General features: G+C 43.0%; 1 protein-coding gene across 1 annotated transcript in view; it reads right to left on the bottom strand.

The window, feature by feature from the left end:
• Window positions 1-21480, bottom strand: part of KIZ (kizuna centrosomal protein) — a 52466-nt gene that overhangs the window by 22172 nt on the left and 8814 nt on the right. Inside the window, exons 4-9 of the mRNA XM_082480359.1 lie at window positions 17417-17509; window positions 12631-12997; window positions 9596-9845; window positions 5169-5303; window positions 3840-4004; window positions 2386-2536 (exon numbers count right to left, since the gene is read on the bottom strand). Coding sequence (XP_082336485.1) covers window positions 2386-2536; window positions 3840-4004; window positions 5169-5303; window positions 9596-9845; window positions 12631-12997; window positions 17417-17509 — 1161 coding nt within the window. The remainder of the gene's footprint in view (window positions 1-2385; window positions 2537-3839; window positions 4005-5168; window positions 5304-9595; window positions 9846-12630; window positions 12998-17416; window positions 17510-21480) is intronic.

Genomic DNA, 21480 nt, shown 5'->3' with positions numbered 1-21480 from the left:
AAAACCGATGCGAACAACCTGCTACTTCAACCAAAAAAACTGGGGTTTTAAGTCTCATTTTCTTTATGTGAAGAATGCCTTAAATTGCAGGCAGGATTGGGAAATCTTTGCTGTCGAAATAAATTAATTCCCATGTAGCTGTTTATCTCAGCGTGGATTTCTCACACTAGAAGTACTTTGTTTACCTATTTGCAGTATCATTTAGCATCCAAATAGGCATGAACCACCGCCGCCAAATACGAGCGACCATTGTAAACTCTAACACCATAACTAATCCAGGCAGAAGGAAGGCTCCCACCAGCGGAACCAAAGCTCAGCGTTCAGAGTCACAGGGACCAAGGCGACTCAAGGGTGGCCAACATCTCCATCAGGGTGTGAAGACATCTAACATGCTGCATGAGCCACACGGGTCTCATCCTTACAGCAGCATAATTTGGCTGAAAAGGGCACCACCGGATTCCATAGCCAAGAGACTATCCCACCGCCCAGAAAAGGTGTTTCTACCGCGTCAGCTCCCTATGGCTGGTCCATGTTCACAGGAACAATACCCAGTTTTCTTAACAGGGGTAATGGGAGAGATCTGTGAGAGAAGATAAAAACTGATAGTAAGACCTAAGAGAATAGAAGACAGACATAATTTAGTTATAAGAGATGAGGAAAAGACAGGCAGGTAGACAGACAGACTCTGTGGACCGCTGGAATGAGCGAGATACTGATGGCACTGCAGGAAAAGGTGGATCTGCTGCTGGTCATCACCAAATCTCTGTGGACCACAAGCGCTGATGGTGACAGAGCTGACAGACTTCACAGGTCTGTCTGTCCGGTCAGGAGCTCAAAGCCCCTTCCTGCACCTTCACCCCGCTGCCTGGCTGTGCAGTACCATCGTCCAGTGGGGTTCCCGACAGGTATTTTTAAGCTCTCAAGAGAAAGAAGTCAACAACACGGGGCAAAAATTCAAACTTTGGAGTCATAAATATTTAAGATCCTTAGGTGCAGATTGCTTATGAGTTCACTACTACATTACATACATCTTTATGTTAAAGCAACTGTTCCTAAACATGCACATTGTGTAACTTACACTGATCCTGTTCTGTGCAACCTGCTTGGAAATAAGGTGTTTCCAAAGTAGAGGATGCATCCTGCCACTATATTTAATTGACTGGATCCACGTAATAGGTAATATAAATGTTAAATGCATACATGTGGGCCACAGTAACATGTAGTAATGAACAGATTATTACTGCATATATTCACCCATAAAGCTTATCTTATTGAGCTTTGACTTTGTAAAAGTTTTTACACGCAATTATAAATTTATGTATGGTATTTGTTTATCTGTCATCAGCACAATGATACATTCCTCGCTCATCTCTTCTACTTGACTGAATGTTTTAAGGACAGAATACAAATTAGTTATCCACATACAGAAAAAGAAGTTACCCCAGCTATAATTGAAAGTGTACAACTGACTAAAATATTATACCTTCATTATTTGTTTCAAATGTTATTAAAACTAGAATATAGCAAAGCAGTTCAAGCTGCTTTTTAATTTCTCAATAAAAATTAGAGGAAAATATTTTTTTTCAAATATTTTCGGGAGCAGAGCATGGGGTCAACCCCTTACCAGCAGGCTGCCTGGCAGACCTCCCCATTCCCACCACAGGGGTGGCGCAGAAGCAGCCGGGACATCATCCCTGTGCCAGACTCCCAGCTCTCCTGGCACGGCTGTGGCCCCAGGGCTGGAGGCAGCAGGGATCGGGGCAGAGCCCTGCCCTCCCTGCGCAGCTGGCTCCTCCGAGTTTGCAACAGAAGAGGTTGGGGCACTGGCAGGACTACCAAATGCCAATTATTTTTTTTTTCTTGATGAAAGAGTTACTTTATAACCTTTTGCATTAACATTTAAAAAAAATGAGCATGCTATTTGTAAAATGCTCTGCGTATTCAGTGTACCAAACATAACTCTATTTAAAAAAAAAAATTAAAAATACATCATTCATGATAAAAAGCTACTAAGCCACAGAGAAAGACAGATGATATAAGCCTTGTGATAAATTCGCACCACAGCTAATGTGTGAGCTTGTTTAAATAAATAACTGGTTTGAAGGGTGAAAAACAGACACCCTCCTGGAGACCTTGAAGAGACTGTTTTCCTTATTGCATGAAGTGCTGTTCGCGTTTGCCCCGAGACAACTGAAGAACTCGTATTCTCTCCTTACCTATCTCCTAACCATCTCCAAGGCTGATTAACAAACACAGACTGCTTTCCATCCCCCTTAAAGCCCACACACCGGATCACGATAGCAGCACAGGGCTCATCTCACCTTAACAGTGCAAATTACTCTGTAGGTGTCATTGATTTAGATATTACTAGATGTAAGTTCCAACCTGGCCATCCTGTGCCTTGTTGCCAGAAACCAGCAGGCTTCCAAACATCTCCACCACTTCTTCTGTGAGCTGAACCTGGTGCTTTTTCAAGAACAAGGCATGGTTGCTCAAGCAAGTCCGCAGCATGTCCACATCCCACTGCTGGTCTGGCCTGAGAAACAAACACGGGCACCGTTAGTGGGACACCCCACATACACGAGACTCACGCAGGTGCCATGCTATTCATTTATCTGGACAAGCGGGTCAACGTGCAGTGGGAAAACCCATCACACATTTTGTCCTTAATTCACACTTTTTCTTTCAAAAATGTCCAAAGTGGAAAATGTAAGAAATCCCTCGTGACCTCTACAAATATCAGGAGAACGGGCAGGGGCAATCATCATCATGTCTGTCCACAGAGACGTTAAACCTAGTCTCAGCCTTGGGCAGACCCCACTTACTCCATCAGGCACTCTGATGGGCACCCACTTCCCCAGGCTTGTCCCCCCGTCCCGTCCCCCCCCCCCCAATTCTTTTTATTATTTTTGAGCAAAAGTGCATTTTCTTTTAAAGTAGAAAATACAAATACTGCAATCTTGTTTGCCAAAAGACATTTGTTTTTCCAGTTGCTCCAATGAAGTTTCACAAACAGAGGAGTGAATTCCAATTAACTCCACAAGTGTTTGTCCCTAAGAAACCATTCAGGAAATACAACAACGTATTAGTGCTTACAGGCATATCAGCCTGGAAAGGAGAACCAGGTATAGTTAAAAGGACCATTCTTCAGTGCTCACAAGTGCCCCAATCCCGCTAACACTTGAGTATTGCCGAGCTTGTAACAGGGAAGAAGGTCTAGACAGAAGCTAAGTAAGAAAGAATGGAAATTGTTTTCATTATTGCATTACAGAGAGCTAAAAACAAAACAAAAGGAAAAATCAGTTCTCGCTTGTCCTTGTGGCATACGCACAGGAAAAAAACGCCACATTTTGAATAACTGCGGTTTATTGTTTTTAAAGGCTATATGAATCTTCTGCTTCACAGAAAAATAATTTGCTTCTCAAAATTACATTCCCCATCCTTACGTGCCTGAGACTCGCGTTGAAGATCACAGAAATTACTGGCTAAGAGGTCTCTGAAGTTAATACATTTCCCTCCCTGCTGGAGCAGCCTGGGGTGGGAGATGCTGCAGACTTGGCGAGACAGGAAGACCCAGCCTGAGCGCTGCCCAACGGAATAAAATTCACCATCAGTGAACGAAAAGCAAAATAAATGAATTTGCTTAATGTTCTCATTTTGAGTCACACGGCTGCTGCCAAGACGCGTTAAGATCAGCACTCAGACGTCTTTATTTTCCAGTGTGATTGGAGGTCTGGCCCCGGGTCTGCTTTCTCTGTACCAGAGAGGCAGAGCAGACTTGGGGGGGAAAAGAAAAGAATGTTAATCATACCCACATGCAAGTTTAGCGTGTATGATACCTGGTTTGCTTTTCATCCACCGCTCTACCTTTAGCATCAAGTGTTTTCTCAGGTAGGAGGCATCCATTCAGCGCGCTCTGTAATAAAGCCCGAAGCTGATGAAGGACAACTGCTTCACATTCTTCAAGGTCGTCTTCTTTCAGACTGCCGGCCCGATTACAAAAGCTACAAAATAAAGCAGGTATTACATGCAACATTTATTTAAAGCCCAGATAGCCAGCATCAGTTTGGAGGCAGAACCTGTAATACTTGGCTTCCTGGCTAACTAGTTAACTGCTGGGACAGCCCTGAGGGACAAACATCCGTGATGCGAAAGATGCAGAACAGGACAGGGAGGTCAAATCCAGCACTTAGAAGACGCCAGGGTTAATCTCACACCTTTGCTTTTTGACAGGGAGAGAAGAACCTGTGCACATCCAGTCAGTGAAACCGCTTCTTGGCCAAGCGGCCCCAGCCATGCTGTGGCCAAAGCAGTTATTTCACGGGAACTCATTTCCAACGGTAGGCTGGAGGGGCCAGGTCAGTTTGGAAGCCCTTACTCCCAATTCCCTGGAAACCCTCTAACCGTGAAGTGCTTACGGGAATCCTAGTTAATGGAGGCTGACGTATAATTTTAAATAGAATTACAAAGCCGTTCCCAATCCTTGTAATTAAGAGCCCGTGCTGCAGAGGGACAGTGAGGGCTCCCTGACCCTGGTTTTGTTAACACATGGGTTTTGGTGATTCTCTTTGCTCTTTTACCTCAAAGAAGAAATATTTTTTTCTGGTTAATGTTGTCTACCTCAGTAAATCATATTAGCATTACTAGCTAAGGCGATGCTCTTATTCTTGGAAATAAGTGTTTAATTCACCTAAGGTATCTGTGGAGCAAGGCTGCAAAAAGTGCTACATTTAGGAAAGAGTGTTTGTCGGAGTAATTTGCGTATGTGCGTCTAAGTGCCATATTTCAGCTCTCCACTGACATTAAAACAGTGGAAGGGGAGGCAGGCCTCTTAGCAACTGGCAATGTTTGTTTGCAGGAGCCCGCTTGCTCTTTGCGCCAGCCATTTGTCACCGCAAGAGAGAGGACCCCTGGCTCAAATCTCAACAGGCTCCTGCAAAGCTGCTCAGTAACAGCCTCTTGCCATTGCTCACCTGAATTCAATTAGAAGGGTGTAAGCAATCAACAACAAAATCACTACAAGCATTACGCTAGACGTAAGGCAGCAAGCAAACAAGAATAAAGAGGATGGGGTTAAGGCATAGGCAGCGCTGCCCTCCTCCCTGGCTCCTGCCAACTCTACGAGGGCAGTGGAGAGGAGCAGCGGCTCGCAGGGAAGCGGCATTAACCTGAGCAGCTCCGCCGTCCCCATGGTCCCCACATGCTCGCCCTGGTACAGCACGCGGTGCTCGGGGCTTGTCCTCACCACCATGTCTTCTATCAACTGCAGCGCACAGGAGAGTCCCGCCAGCATCCCACGGTGCCTGCGAAGGGACAGCAAACAGGGCTTGAAGTGACTCGAGTTGTGACACGTACTCTAAACGTATTCCCGTCACACCAGTTGGAAAAACAAACACCCTCAATTTTAGCTTTTCAAAGCAAACAACAGCAAAAAAACACATTGCTTGAGCTCTGTAGGAAAAAAAAAAAAAAAAAAAAAAAAGATGCTGCATGGAAATTACGCTGCTCTGAGTAGTTTAATTCCTTCACCTCCACAATCGGAATAAATCTGGTGACCACCTACAGGTACCAGGACATAACCGGGATCTCAGAGGGGTTTTGATGAAGCTGCACCTCTATAATGATGCAAATTAGGACTTAAACATTGAAACAATACATTAGGCTAATCCTCGAACAGAGGTGTAAATGGCTATTCAGGTCCAGCCCGGCTGCCTGCTTTGTTGGGGACTTTCCAGGCCAGGTCTCCACCAGCAATGCCCCAGCTGGCCCTGTGCCTGCAGAGCCCCCCAAGCAAAATAGAGATTTAAAATTTTTTTTGCCGTATGTAGAAGTTGACGTATTTATACAGTTGACCTTGGTTTACACTCCCTCAAGTGAAAAGCTCTGTGTGTGAAAACTTGCATCATTTTTGCAGTCATGTTAAACTACACCGAAAGTTCTGTTTTCCATCAGGCTGTTGGGCAACAGTGAACAATTAAGTGGGAGATGCTGTGCATTTAGTCGAGTTTCCTAGACATTTAATAAGCAAAACAATACCAGGGAGATCACATATGCGGTTAAACAGTGCTTTTTCTTTTCCCCCAGTCTTACAAACCCTGTATTTTAGCGGCCGGCTTGTTTCCCATTGTTTTCCTCCCACTGGGTGGTCCTTCCAGGGTGCCACTCGAGAGGGATACAATAATAAAAAGGGAAGGGGAAGGAAGGGACACCAACATAAAGAAAAACAAAATGTATGACAATCTGCAGCAGGCTACGGATCAGAGGTCAGCAAACAAGAGGTCCTTCTCTTTTACAGGTTGCTTCCTGGAAACAGTCTGATTAAGCTGACAGCTTGAATTATGTGTTACATTTTGTAATGCACAATCCATCTGTGCTAAGTCCTCTTCAATGCAGCTGAAGCAGCACAGGCATAAGCTCTGCCTTTTTCCACCCCCTCAGCACAGGCCTTAAAATAGTCATCATCTTTCTCTGTGCTAATTCTCAGAGACCCTGTCCCCCCCCTCCCGCTCCCCGGGTTTAAGCCCTTAAAGAAAGGGCCGGGTGCTGTAAGGAATGGTAAGAGGATACGGAGCCTTTCACCTCCGGTTCAGCAGCTCAGACCGGCAACAAGGAGCCAAGGACCGGAGCTATCAGGTGGCTTCACCTGGTGGGAGGGGAGATTGGGTGCCACTCTAACAAGCCAGGCAAGCCACCCGCTCCCCAGGGGGCTGCAGACCTGAACACACAGCCCAGGATCTCGCGCAGGTCTGAGCTGGTGGGATGAGTCTGAAGATGCACACGTACAGCCTCTGATCAATGCACCCACCCAGCAGCGCTCTGAAAGGTGGAATTTAGTTTTTAAAAATGATGGTTTTAGAAAATAAGGTACCAAATCGCAGCACCCCACTGTGAACTGCGATCAAGGCGCAAAGCTCATATTAAATAACCTTCCACAGCAACATCACTTTTCTTTGGTTAATAACCTGATGATGTTATCATGATAACCATTCCTCCAGCTGGAAGAGGCAGTTTGAAATTTGGCTGAACTCATCCAGAGGTAAAATAATGACCTGCAAACACTTACTGTGGGGAAAAAAAAACCCAAACTTTAAAAAAAAAAAAAAGAGACAATGGTATTTCTGCAGTAAGGTAGGAAAGGCATTTTCTGCAAAAATATAAACTTCTGACTTCCTGATGCACAAGGATTTTGTTTTACCTTTCAAGTGAGCTATGATCCCTGCACTTGGGAGCTCCTTTCCTCTCCATCACTCGTACTAATTTCAAATAAGACACCAAAAGCGTACAAATGGACCAAAGACAACAGCCAAGGAATGATACTTTGTTCGGATGCCACAGCAGCAACGCTGCTGCATTGGGAAAGTCCAAGCTACAGATATTTTAATTTAGGACCACAAATATAAATTGTTTTACAAAATTTCTGCATATTTCTTCAGCCAGTGTAGGAATTTCGTAGAAGAAAACCACATGGACTGAAGGGACATTGCAAGACCTGTGATATTACTTATTCTATGGATCTGGCATGATATATTCAGACCAAAAGGAGTTGCATTCTCATAGTTTGTGTTATTCATGTAATTGAAATTCATGTACTAATTACTTGGAAACTTTTCCCCAAGATTTTCAGCTCATGAATTATTTTGCAGGACTCAAGTGTGCACGCTGAATTTCACGTGCATTGTAAAGACGGACTTGGAAAGCCCACCTGGTTATAAGCTCAACAATGGAAAAGGCTGCTTATCCCTCCACGAGACCTTCCGTACCTGCCATTTTTGAGAATTTATCCGCGTTTTAATTCTCAGCTAGAACAAATTAAAATTTGTATCTTTTCTGCAGAAACAGCTAGCAGTGGCGATCCCACTTCCGCGGCCTTGAGAAACAGAGGTATTCAGCTTGGCATAATCTGAGAGGAAACCTCCACGTTCTGGTTTCAATCGTGCTCCAAAGATAATGCGAGCAGTGAAACCTTTCGTATAATTTAGCTGGGCTTCAAGAGCGTTGCACAATATTTTCATCAGTTTATGAACAGCGAGGCATCACTAGCGTTGACAGGGAGAGAACAAAAGGTTAAATTACCATCGCTCAGCTATGACTTCTCTAGCAAAGGCAGGCACTCTATGCAACTTCCCTACAAAGTGTTATGATTAACAGGTGTTATACAAAAGAAAAACTGGGTAAAAGCTATTTAGATGTAAATTAGATGATGTTTCCATAGCAAGCAACAGTCTGATGCAAATGAGAAATGATAAAGTTACAGAAGTGTATATTGATGGCCGCTAGTTTCCGCTCAACTGTCATCTATTAAAATACAAACTAATATTGAAATCAGTACCTAAGACAACACGACCATGAATGTAGGAAGAATAGTTGCATTAAGCAGATTAAAAAGCTGTAAACAACCAAAAAGGAAAAACAAGAACAACAAAAAAAACCCAACCAACCCCAGCCAGCAGAAGAGTACTCCTCATTCTCCAAGGGTAAAAAAGCTGGTTTCTTTCGTACGTGGTCTCTCCCCAGTGTACAGCCACCGCCCTGTATCTAGCTAACCACTCCAGCTACGAACATTTTGCATGTGAACAGTACCCGCACAAGGTAGGGAGACCCAAGAGGAGCAGCACCCTCTGCAATATAGCATGTGCCTGCAGAAAAGGCTTTCTTCAATATTTCTGTTGTGACTGGGGGCAGGAAAACACTGGTGAGGAGGGAGAAGGGTGTTGAGGATACAGAGAGCAAGGAAACAGAAGCATGCTGCTAAGGGAGAGCAGGCAGGAGAAAGGCAGCAGTCATAGGTCACAAAACCATGGGGTCAAGCAGTGGTAGGATGGCCGGGGGGAAGGGGGACGTGAACATGAAGTGCTGCAGAGGGAACCGGCGGCAAACGGACTGTCACGAGAACTAAAAGACAGGAGATAAAGGTGGGAAGGATGCTCCTGCAGCAATGGGGCATGACAAGGTGGGGAGCCAGGAAGGGATGATGGTGGATGGCGTAGGGCTGTTCAAGCACAGCGAGGAAGCAAAGCTAGCCCTCCCATGCAACCCGGGCAAACCCCTTGGACCATCTCGTAGTGGGTATTGCTCTGGCAGGATGGCGATGCACCTCCCTGTCTTATGAGGGCATCACAAGGATGAAAATCCAGCTGTGATTGATATTACAAGTGATACTCTGGTTTTGCAGTTGTTGTTGGCAATAAAACCCCACCACTTTCACACGGTAGCAGAGGACGAGCTATGCATCTGTGTTGTGCTTTCCTCATTCTCTGTCTATTTCCAAACAAAATGCTCTGGAAATTTTAATTCACACAAAATACACTGTTTAGTAAGTTATAGTTAGTATTAAATAAACTTGTTGAAGTAAGATTTGCTTAAATTTAACAAATGTCTATTATAACAACAAACATACTTACTTCCTCCAGGTCTGACCTGAATGAGTTACCTGAAGCCATTTAACCACTAGCGCAGAGGTAGTGAGATACTAAATGAGCAAGAAGTTTGCCGACCTGTATGGAAGCTTTAGTGCTACGTATCAACCAGGCTGTGAAAACAGCCTCTAAGGCTGTTTGAATGAGTACCAGCAGAGAGAAAATACATAAGGACATACCCATCTGGTGCTGAGCTGACCCAGGGCTCCTTCTGCACTGCAGGAGGGTCTGGTAGATGCGGCAGGGTGTCCTCTGCAGTACGGGCATCCCTATCCCGCTCCCAGCTGGCCCCTGGCAAGGCTGTCCCCTGCGGGATGTCAGGATCGCACGGCATCACCTCCTCCGCGCTCACCGGGACCGGGAGCTCAACACTGTTCTCCGAGCTTGCCTCCTTAGAAGTCCACCAGCTACCCAGATGAGGCTTTGGTCCTATAAAAATAATAATAATGATAAATTATCCCCAAAACATTAGCAGGACGAAGGAGTACACCATAGCGTAGAGAATTACACTAAGATTACTTATGCTCTTTGTTCACCTCTTTCAACTATCATGTGTGAGCGAGCATCCCTCTGCCATCCCTTCACTTTGGGTTTCCCTGCCCACCACCCCATGTCTTTCTGCGCTCCTCTCGCAAGGGGGAGTCCGGGGAGGCTCCAGCCCCTACACTCACACCTTTTGGGTTTGCAGCTCTGGGCGGGTGGGAGACAAACCCAGAACTCCTCAAAAACCATCACCAGCATGAAGACCAGCTACTTCACTAAATCATCTCTGGAAGAATGATGAAACAGAAAAAGCTGGAAAAAGCTTTTCTTAGGGGGAAAAAATTGCACCTGAAGATGCTACTGTCATACACATTTTTTAAACCTTGCAGAAGAAACACATGCCCGCAGGCTTTTAAACTCTGCACATTAATTGCCTTCTCTAAAACAAGAGAGTAAAGGGCTGAATTATGCTTCTAAGACAACAGATACACGCTACTTATCTTTTTATAGAATGCCAAAAGTTAATGGACCAGCTAGTGCTGTAACAAATTAGTATTGCCACAGAAATTCCCCGTTTTCCATAAAATTCACCATGGGTTTAAATTAACCAGCATTCACGCACCTGCTAACGCTACAGCACCCAGCATTTCTGCTTGTCCCGGTCACGGAGTTTCACTGGAACTGAATCACTTAAGGTTTATGCCAAACAGTAGCTGATGCCACGATGCACTCTTAGCCTGGTTTCCAAATTGGCAAAGCAAGTCTGAGCAACAGAAATGTCACTACTGCATTTGCTGGGAAATGAGGATGGAGAACAGAGTTTTGTTCTCCAGTTTGCAGGGGGGGAGGGGGGGGGGGCAGAAAGGGGCCATTTTCTTGCTTCTTTAACCTAGGGGAAATGGGATTTGTTCCCTCCTATATTTTGTGCTGCTGCTGCCAAGCAGCGGCCAGGGAGCAGCAGGAGAGGCTGGCGAGCACCACTGCACCAAGCCGGTAGCAGAGCCGGGCGTGTGCTCGCTCCTGGCATGGGACAGCCAAGCGTCTTCATCAGCTCCCATCATTTGCAGCATGGAAGGTCAAGCTTAGGAGGGCTGGAAAAAGCCAAAGCCCTCCACACTTTCAAATCTGGACTGCATTAGTCTGTTCACTTTGCAACACGCGTTTGGCAGCAGACAGACATAAAAAGCCCTCCAGGCGGTCTGAGGTGATTACTGTGCTGTTTGAAAAAAAGCTCATTTTGATTTTGAACCCAACTGTACAGTTTCTCTGAAGGTAGAGATACCACATTCCAGAAATTAAATGGGTATTTCTTTCCCAGACACGATGCTGGCCACCTCAGCCTTCCCCACGGGGAGGAACCGGTGCTCTGCAGAGCTGCAGGCAGAGCCCAGGGCTAACGTAAGCCAGGTTGGACTGGTCTCATTCCAGTGCCAGAAAGGACAGGCTTTCATTAAAACAGAGAAGTGGCAAATGCATCAGATGAAAGAAAATGAGAGGGAAAAAATTCCTTAGAGAAATAAAAAGGAATGGAAAAAAAAAAAAAACAAACCTCAAGAAAGGGAATGTCAGAAAAAAACCACAAGTAGCACAGAAGAGCATCTGATCGGGATGCCAGCTTTCCTCTATAAAGAAAACCATAATCATTACAGGAGAGCAAGAGTCCCTGCATCATTAGGGTTGCCACCACTTTCCATTTTAGCAATTGTTATGGGGCTTGGAAAACTATTTTAAGTTGAAAATTGCTATGTGAACTGGCAAAGCAGGGGAGAGTATTTCTGCAAGGTCTTATAAAAAAAAAAAAAAAAAAGGAATAAACTGTTACTTAGCGACAAATCTCTTTGCCACTGTGACTTCAAAACCAAGTCCACTAGCTTACTTCAAAGTAACCAACCAAGCCAGTAAAACCAGAGACAACACATTTTAGCCAAGATGGGGGAGAAAAAAAAAAGAAAAAAAAAAAAAAAAAAGAGGAATAAGAAGGAACACAGCCTTCCGGGGCAATACAACTCATCCCAGAGGAAGAGCATCTTGGCTGGGAGGTCTGCACAGCCTTTTTCAGGAAAGTCCAGAACAAGGCAGAGAACCACCACCACGAAGGAGTTAATGCAGCCACATACAGGGAACATACCAACCCTCAGTCTACATTGCCAAATCCCAGTTTTGGAAAGGGATGAACGATTGTGTACAAGTGTCTGAGGGAGAAGGAAATCATAGAATGGTTAAGAGTTGGAAAGGACCTTAAAGATCATCTAGTTCCAACCTCCCTGCCCTGGGCAGGGACACCTCCCACTAGACCAGGTTGATCAAAGCCCCATCCAACCTGGCCTTGAACACCTCCAGGGATCAACCTGAAACAGAAGTGCTTCTAGTGAAGCAGGTTGACATTAAACCTCTTAAAACAAGGCTCAGATAACTTCAAGGCAACCATGGGCACAGCAGTGAAGAAATCTTTACTTTCTAATAGTGAACCTGAACAAGCTCAGCCCCCAGCATGTCCAGATGCACGGCCTGGGAGGAAGCCAAGCCAAAAGGGAAAAAAAAAAAAAAAAAAGAGGAAAAAGAGAAGAAGAGAAGAAAAGAGAAGAAAAAAAAAAAAGAAAGAAGAGTGCTGCTGTGCTTCAACCAGAGCACAATGCACATAGGGGAAACCAGCAGCCATGCCCATCACTCTGGTTGGGATGCATGTGCCCCAGCACTGGGCAGAGGCAGACAGGCACATGCCCTGCCATACCTGGGACGCTTCCCTGCAGCCGTTCCTCCTCAGGTTTAGGATCAGATGCTGAGGAGATGAGATGCTCAGAGCCTTCCTCACTGGTGGCAAGATCCCCATGTCTCACTGCTCCCTCCGCCGATGCATCACACTCTAAATCAGTGCTTCTGCTCTCTGGACCAAGTCCTTCAAGTGATGGAGAGCATGGAGGTGAGTTGGGCACCAAGTGGCTCTCTGTGGGCTGGGGGGGCTTCTGCCACATGCCCAAACCTCCAGCAGCCAAGGTGGTTGATGTGTGGTGGCCCATAAAGACTGTTGCTGGATGGTACAGTCCTCTTGGCACGGCTGTCTCAGTGCTACTTCCTGCCTGTCTTCCAACCCTTGGCATCTGAAAAACACAAGTGGGAGATGGCTTAAGGAAACAAACAGGCAGCATGTTGCAAATGGAGCTTCTAGAGGATTGCATGTTGGTTTCTGGAGAGAAAACTGTCACAGACTTCAAGTATTTTGTATAGTATTATTGTTACACAAACACTTGGCATGCCTTTCTTGCCTCCTAGTGTGAAAACGAGGGCCTGGACCTCAAGTGAAGCTCTATAAATGAAAACAACCGGTGGCAAAAGCACACTGTGCCCCCAACCTGAACAACAGGGACTGAAATATCCAAAGGACTCAAACTAATCCAAACAGTAACTGTTTTTTACAAGCAGGCAGACTTTTAAGATTAGATTCCTGAAAAGGCTTCTAAGACCCAGGACCAAAGCACAACGTTTAGATCTACCCACCAAGGTCACTGAAAATACCTTGAAGTTACTAACTTGAGTGTAGCCCTTATGCTCTACTTGTGCATGACTGTACAGCCGCTGGTAGCCTGTGGTTTAGGTACCGCAGCATCCTGCAGCCAAGACATGCTCATCAGGACCTCATTGCAGTGTCCATGGCACAGCTGGCCTTTCTGGAGCCACCCACAGCAGCTGCTCTAAGCAACCTCCTCCTCCTGCTCTTCTCATCGTCTTCTCTAGAAGGCAACAGCATGAGGAAGGGTTCCCAGACAGTTTGAAATGTACATCTGCCATCGCTTATTTGTCTATATATCCAGCTTCGCTCACAGCATGTCAACAAAGCAAATAAGAATGAGGCAAAAATCACTTTATTCATTCTCATCTTTCTGCTCTTTCCTGCCTGTTAAATCATGCTAAAGAGGAAGAGCAACTACTCAGCTAACATCACGCAGATGAAATCACATTTTCCACAAAGCAACTTCGGGCACCAAGCAGAAATATGCTAAATGACGCTTTCCTCCAAGAACTATTGAACTTGCACAAAAATGGTCCCAACAGTATAACCACTCTGCTTCTAAATCCGAGTGTTTTAATACTTGCCTTTTTTCTCTTTGTAAATCTACTCAATCAGAACAATTTAGGAGGAGGGGCTACTGCCACCACTACTACTAAAAGGTCACCGCCAGTTTATGCAAAGCCAAAATTAGCTATCGTAATACCATTGTTCATACTAAGCAGGGGTTACTTTTCAGCCCCAAATCACAGCAGGACAATTTACAGTCACCTCCACACCTCTCTCCTCTCTTTCATTGCCTGACCTCTTCCTACCATACAGAGTCAGCTGCCAAGCCCAGCTTAAAGGAAACAAAGGCATCTCGTCTAGTCTGTGACCAAGTTTCATTAAAAAAGCTCAAATTCCACATAACAAGAAACAGAACAAAAAGCCATGAAGTTATTTTAAGAAGGAGTAAAGGTTTGCTACTGAGATTAAGTTCACAGCTTATTCCATCACCACTGCTCTCGGGTTCCTCCTAATTACTTTTCGGGTCTTGGATTTGCTGCTTTAAAATGCATCTAGCAAGTACTTTATGGATTTAGCAGCTCCTGGATGTAGTGTTCCAAAACAAATGCAATTCAAACAGGTCCAAATGTTTAGCAGAGTCATAGCAGATATACGTCTCTAACACACTCCTATTTGATTGCAGAAAAAAATAAGCTCTTCACTGCCTTTGCATTCTCAGAGCAAAAGTATGACAGATAACATTGGCCTACATACTGTTTTTACCACCAGAAACAGAACAGACTTACCTAAAACAGTCAACCCAATTACTGAACTTTGTGTTCTTCCATCTGGGAGTTAAATAAAGTCTCTGTTCAAAGCACACTTAATCCTGATTTTGGTTGTGGAGCGCAGGCTCCCCACTTCTTCCTCCAGTAACAAATACAATCTTTTTTTTTTATTATCGTTAAAGTGCTTTGAAGAAAACAAAGCTAAGAAAAAAATGCCTTCCATAGGACTTACAAAAGGGTGCAGTCTCCCCTGGCAGTAGATCACCACATGAAAGCTAGGGAGGTGAAGTCCAGCCAGAGGTTCCTCTCTTCCAGGCGCCTGGCGACACCCCTTTTCTCAGGGAAGGATGCTCTGCCACCCACAGGTGTCCCAGGGTGGTGCCCTATGCCCTGTCCAACAGACATGGCACTGCCAAGATGCACTAGTCCAAAATCTTCAAGAGACTTCAAGAAAGTACTTCGAAGTTGAAGAAGCCATACTTCATTGCACAAAGGTTTCAGAAGTCTAGGTTATACAGCTCTGCCAGCAGAGAAGGAACTCCTTAGTACAAGACATCTCCTCCAACTTGTAACACTAGATTGCTGTTACACCGGGCTTCAGAAGACTGGTGCTCAAGTCCTTTTCATAGAGAATCACGGTTTTCTAGACAAACGCTGTTTCAGGTACATGATTTCTGAGCTTAAGGACTCTCGTAAAAATTGACAGTTCAAAAGGGTGCATATCTCATGGCTCAGAGAAGATATTCACATTGGGGTTCTAGTGGCATTGGGATACTGACCATCTCTAGAAGATTGCTTCTGCGATTGTCCTTCTTGGTCTCCAAGATGCATCACTAACAAGGTTATCACACCATCACTGCCATCCTGACTACCCTGAAGGAAACCATTACAATACCAGTGCTAGCAAATAAAACCAGTTCCCCGTTGTGATAATCTGCATCCTGAAAATACCACCTGCTAGCCACATGTGCTCGCTACAACTGACTCTGTGCGAGAGAGAACAAACTCTTGCATTTCAGAGGTAAGAATAAGCAGATTTTAAGTGAGGTGAAGTTGGTGATAAACAGGCACAATCAAAAAAAACCAACAGAGTTAGAGAGTAAGATCTAAGACACAGCACATAGACAAGGCAAAACGATACGCAATTTAGTTGAAGTTACTTCTGTATTTATGGAGGCAGTCAAGAAGGAGAAAGAAGGGGACAGGGGAGGAAAGAGTCCACAATCAAGCTTCTACCAACAACAGGAAGTGCCATATTTGGGTACATACCAAGTTTGTGCTGTCCGAAACCTGGTAACGGTTTTTAAAAATTTAAGTCACGCCGTGAGCCTTCAATATTCTAGTATTTATGTAAACTTTTCCATAGGTTAGAAACCACGTCTCCTACACTAACCACTTTTAATTGAAGAAGCTAACATTCAAAAATAAACTCACCTTTTCACATATGTCCGAATTAAAAAACATAATTCGCAAACTGCTGGAGGCCTGCTTATATAGGTCAAGGTTGCTCGGGTTCATTGCTTTGTATATTACAGTTTAAAGAATGCTCTAAATTCAAGGTTTTTAACTTTTTAATCTATGGGGAAAACTTCCTATAAACTCAGATTAACGACTGCTAATGCACTGAAGAAAGAAAACCGAAAACCTTCCTCCTACTATAAAAACAAAATAGTGTGGCCTCTGTTTCTTTTCTGATAAGAGTCTTAAATACCAAACATTTAACTGCATAATAACATTTACTGGCAGCCAGGCAGCCTGCTTAGCAGATATATAAAGCAGGTAAAAGGAGAAAAAGTTAATTTCTTGGCTGAATGATTCCATCGGTAGCTATAGGGCAAACTAGAAAGTCTTTTAGTAAAGTAGCAGTTGATTCTTCTATCAATCTGCAGCACACATACTCTTCCAAGGAATGCATTAAATATGAAAATCATATCCCGTTATCATCTGTTTCCAGCTTTCAGCCCAGTAAGCTTTTCTTAATGAATGCTGTAGCCTAAGGGACAAGCATGCTGTTGGCTTTTCTGAATAATGGAGTGATGCTACCATTTTTGCTTATTACAATATCGACTAGCTGAGGGGGTTTCACACATAGTCACAAGTGACTACTCTTGCCAGCATGCTCCAAGTTATTACAAGATGTTTTTAGACATTTCATCTAAAAGAGCTTTACTGCTTTTAGTGAAGAAAACAGCTATGGTCTTGAACTGTATCATTTATATGGAGATAGGAGGAGGGATTAGAAGCCTGCATTACTGCAGATATATAGCAGAATATATTTAAGTATTCCTTGTCAGTCTTTTTGTCTGTTACTTAGATATGCAATCTCTTTTTGCTTCTTCTGAGAAAAGGTCAAAATGCACAAAATTATAAATACACTGTATGAATCGACCACTGCATTTTTAAAAATCTCATTCATTAAGAATATTTCCTCCTTGCTCAAGACCGTTTTCACACTATACGGCATAAGAATTATAAAAACCAACACAAAGATGAATATAGACAGAGTTCTCTCCCCTTTTTAATTCTACTTCTAGTTCTTTGGTTGAAATAATTGCACTTTTTACCCAGGTTATTCTACTTCACTCAGGCACTAAACAATATTTCACACTACAAATGCCACAATAAGAAATCCCCACGCAAAGACTGCTTAGCAATGCCTGCCTCTTCACGCAGCGGCTCAGAGGAAAGCCCATCAGTGTTATAAAACACATTTCCCCCCACTTCTTCCGCATTACCTGCTCGTTGTATTCGTCTTCCTTGTCACCTTCTGCTGACAAGTTACCCTCTTGAAGCGATAACACACTTTTAATTTCTCTTCCATACCATGCCTAAATGTGAACAAATCCATTACGTAAAATTGAAGGCCAAAAAAAAACCCCACCACAAATCAACAAATACTTTGCAAATTGTGCACTTTTGAATGTAATGTCCTAGCAGCGTGGTTTTTTTTTGTTTTGTTTTGGGTTTTTTTTTTGTTTGGTTTTTTTTTTTTTTTTTTTTTACTTGGACTATATTTAAAAAGCCAGAGATCTCATTTTCTCCTAATTTTTCTGCTCCCCTGAACAAACGACATGGCCCGTACACCATCTTCTGCAGGTTTTTAGTACACATTTATTTATTCATGTAATTTAGAATCCTACAAAATAGTAATAACTTGCTGACTCAGATGTGTTTCATCCCAACTAGTGTTTGTAACGCTAAATTATTTCTGCTGTATCCAGACAATGACTCCGCTGCTTTGGGACGAAAGGAGCTTTAGAATTTGTTTTTGTTTTACGTACATCATCTTACAACTCATTGAGCTATTATAAGGAAAAATATATGGCAGATGTTATAAAGAGCAACTCAGCATGAAAGGCAACTTGCTGTAGTGTTACTAACAAACAACTGCATAAACCATCTTCACCTCCACTACATTGTTTAATTGACCAAATGTAATGCATTCATAGTAGGACTACTGCTTAAAAGCCAAGCACACGCAGCACCTATAATTAATCCTGTTTGTTAGTAATTGTAAACCCCAATAACAAGTTACATCGGCCCTGAATGAAAGCACTTCAATACCTATTCTGCATCAGGTAATATGCATGAAAATAAATCTTTAAAACAATTAACTTAACCAGCTCTGCACTTCACTCCAGTGGTGCGTTCAGCAAGCCTGCTACTTCCCAGGTAACAGAAGCTGTTCATAAAATCGTAAACATGAAATTTTAAGACACAAAAACAAACCCCATGAGAATTAAAGATGCTCAAAATAAACTCAGTGTGACTACTGGATTTTCCTGAAAGCTTAAGTGAATTTACTTACACTCCCCAAAATTACTGAAGAAATTGCAGGCATAGAAGCACAGGAGAAATAGTGAATCTTTCAGAAACAAGTTTTGTCAGCTACAGCCACATAATAAACTGTGCACTAGTTACGATAAAGCACTCCTAAAGGGTATTCTCTCTATGAAAAAAAAAAAAGAGGAAATAGTAATCATTTCTTTCTGTGTACTCCCATGATAGGTTAAATGATTACATGCTCCATAATTCTTATGCAATCCACAACAAGGGGGCTTTTCATAACTGTAGCATAGAGGATACATAATCTGTGCTTTGTTCGACAGCTCAGAAAAAAAAAAAAAAAGTCTAACCTGGCAAAAATAAAATGGATGGCATAGAAACATCAAAATGGAAGCAATGAATGAAAACACTGCCTGCAGATCCACCCATGGCACAACTGTGACTCACATCAATACGTTATAACAACCTACCACTAGTCAAACTGGTGTGCATTAGGCTTGCTTAAAACCAGGGTAAACCTAGCATCACAACATACCCCCTCTTGCTCTGCTTTAAATAAAAATTAAAAAAAAAAAAAAAAAAGGAAAAAAAGGGGGGAAATCACATGCACCCACACACAGGGACAGTCTCTAAACTATACGTTCCTAAGCTGAAGCAAGGAAAAGATGCTCTGTGAAAGCCACCAGACCCAAGAGGCTTAAAAGAATTACCAGGCACTAGCTGGGCTACAGTTGTGCAAGGAATTTATTAATGTGGCTATGCAACGATGGGATGTTAGCCAGCCCACTGGTCTATTACAGCTGAAATCAATTGCCACTGTATGAGCTGGCTATGTCTTTTCCTTACTTCCGAAGGCACGGAGACCAGCTAACAACCCCCCCGCAAACGACCGGCTCTGTATGCTGAAGTCAAGGACAGCGCCTCCCAAATCGGAAATGTACATACAAACCTACTGGTGTTTCAGAGGGAATGTTAATCAACACCAACAGGTCTCACCACCCCATCTCAAATACCATACATAAAAATCTTCCACGAGCTGAGAAAAATCAAAGATTGGGGCTATTTACTTTAATATGAAAGACAGAAGGCAGCAGTAATACCTTGCAAGTTACAGCTAACATGAGGAGAGTTGTTTGGGGCCAGCTAGTCCTTGTTGTTCTTAATAAAAAACAAAGAGACTTTTAATAAAATCAAAGACAACTCATTTAAAAACAATGAAATTGGGGGAGGGCAGAGGTGGTGTTTGGTGTTTTTTTAGCCATAGTACATAAGCTTTTTGTCCAATCAATATAATATGAGGATTCAAAAAGGACTAGACACTGCATTAACGCCATAGTTAAAAGGACTGAAGATTTTTAGAAAGGACAAAGGTTCACACTTCAGGTCATACATTAGAAAAGTTCCTTAGATAAATGTAAGAACTGCATACAAAGGGGGTTTTGCCCTTTACTGTGATGCACCTAGTGAAAATCAAAGCAGATGGGGGGGAATACATTGCTGCTTATACAACCCTACTTCAGGCTAAGCTCTAATAACACTTCCTAGTGCAGTGTTCCAGAGCATATCAAGAGAGAAGCTTCCAAAAACATTTTAAAGTAAGGTTCGCTCATTTGTTTTCTAACTTCTAGGTTTTATACTTTTTCCCCCCTTCCACTCCCCCTGTTTTTAAGTTGCAGTCTGATTCTTTTCTCCTCTCCGCTTTTTTTCAGAAGTGCTTATTTATTTCTTCCCACATACTTAGAATCATAGAATAGACACATGCTGTATCGGAGCCCCTCAGCCAGCCCACGTTTTTCTTTCAGTCCTGTACCACTGTCATCCGGGGGTGCTGCTGCACGTTCACATTTTCTGGAACCTGGGCCCAGGCTTTTTAAACACCTCCTTTTAAAAGGATCAGAGTCCAAATTTTACTGTCTCGGATCAAGCTGTGTGCACCCCTGAAGAGAGGGAGGAAATCAGTATGCTCCAAGAACACTGTTCCTGTTTTAATTCAAACTGCATTTCAGAGAAATAAAACACAATCACAACTGAGTTCTAGGCAGCCACACAAAAATAAGCGTTGTTTCACTACCACCTCATAGTGCCTTAAAATACCTCAGCTAATTTGTTTCCTTCCCTCCTTTCTTCCAGCAAGTTAAAAAAGAGTAGTGGCAGAGGGACAGAAATAGCCCCTGCAAAACCCTTCTGAAGAATGCTACATCTACTTTTTTTGCCTTCCAGTTTTTACATCCTCAGAAATCTGACTCCACGTATTAGCAGCATGAGCACATCACAATTTTATTTTTTAAAATCCGAGATCATTACCAACCTACATCACTTTGCAACATCCCAAATTGTTCTTCAGTGAATAGCAAGACACCTTATTAATACAATTCAAAAATCCTCAAGGCTTGGCTGTTTCTTATACTAGCCTATTAAATGGCAAGTACTTCAGTCATGAGGTACGATAAAAAAATCCTGTCTATTTTAAAACCTTAAATATGGATCCTGATCATTTTTGTTTCAAACATTAAGACATGCAGAAATTTCTTTACTAGTAGAGTTTAATTTTATTTCTGAACGAATTATAAAAAAGTCAAAACTAATATAACCATTCAACCTACAACTAGCACTAATGATACATAACCATGAGGAAAATACTGAAGCCATTTACCCCAATAAGGCTAAACAGGAAAAGCAGAAAGTCTGTTCACAGTTGCAAATGAGGGTCTGATAGGCTGGAAAGTTAAGAGAATCATCAAATTTTACTTCAGCATGAAAAAAAAAAAATCATAGTAACTCAGGCCTAGTGGTAACTGATCTTTTTATCTCAACACAAATGAAATTGCTAAAATAGGGTTAGTTGTTCGGGGTTTTTTTTTGTTTTGTTTTTTTACTTCCACAACTTTTTTTCCTCCCATACTATTAAGATATTGAGGTAGACTGACTACATACTGGAGGTACAGAAATTCCCCATCTCCTTATCAGTTCTAGTCATCATGGGGAGACAGATTCCAGTAGAGGCTTGCCAGAA

This window comes from Vanellus vanellus (assembly GCF_965231255.1).
Source record: "Vanellus vanellus genome assembly, chromosome: 3".
Lineage (NCBI taxonomy): Eukaryota > Metazoa > Chordata > Aves > Charadriiformes > Charadriidae > Vanellus > Vanellus vanellus.
Note: the sequence above shows the minus strand (reverse complement) of the source record. Positions and strands in the feature narration are given on the sequence as shown.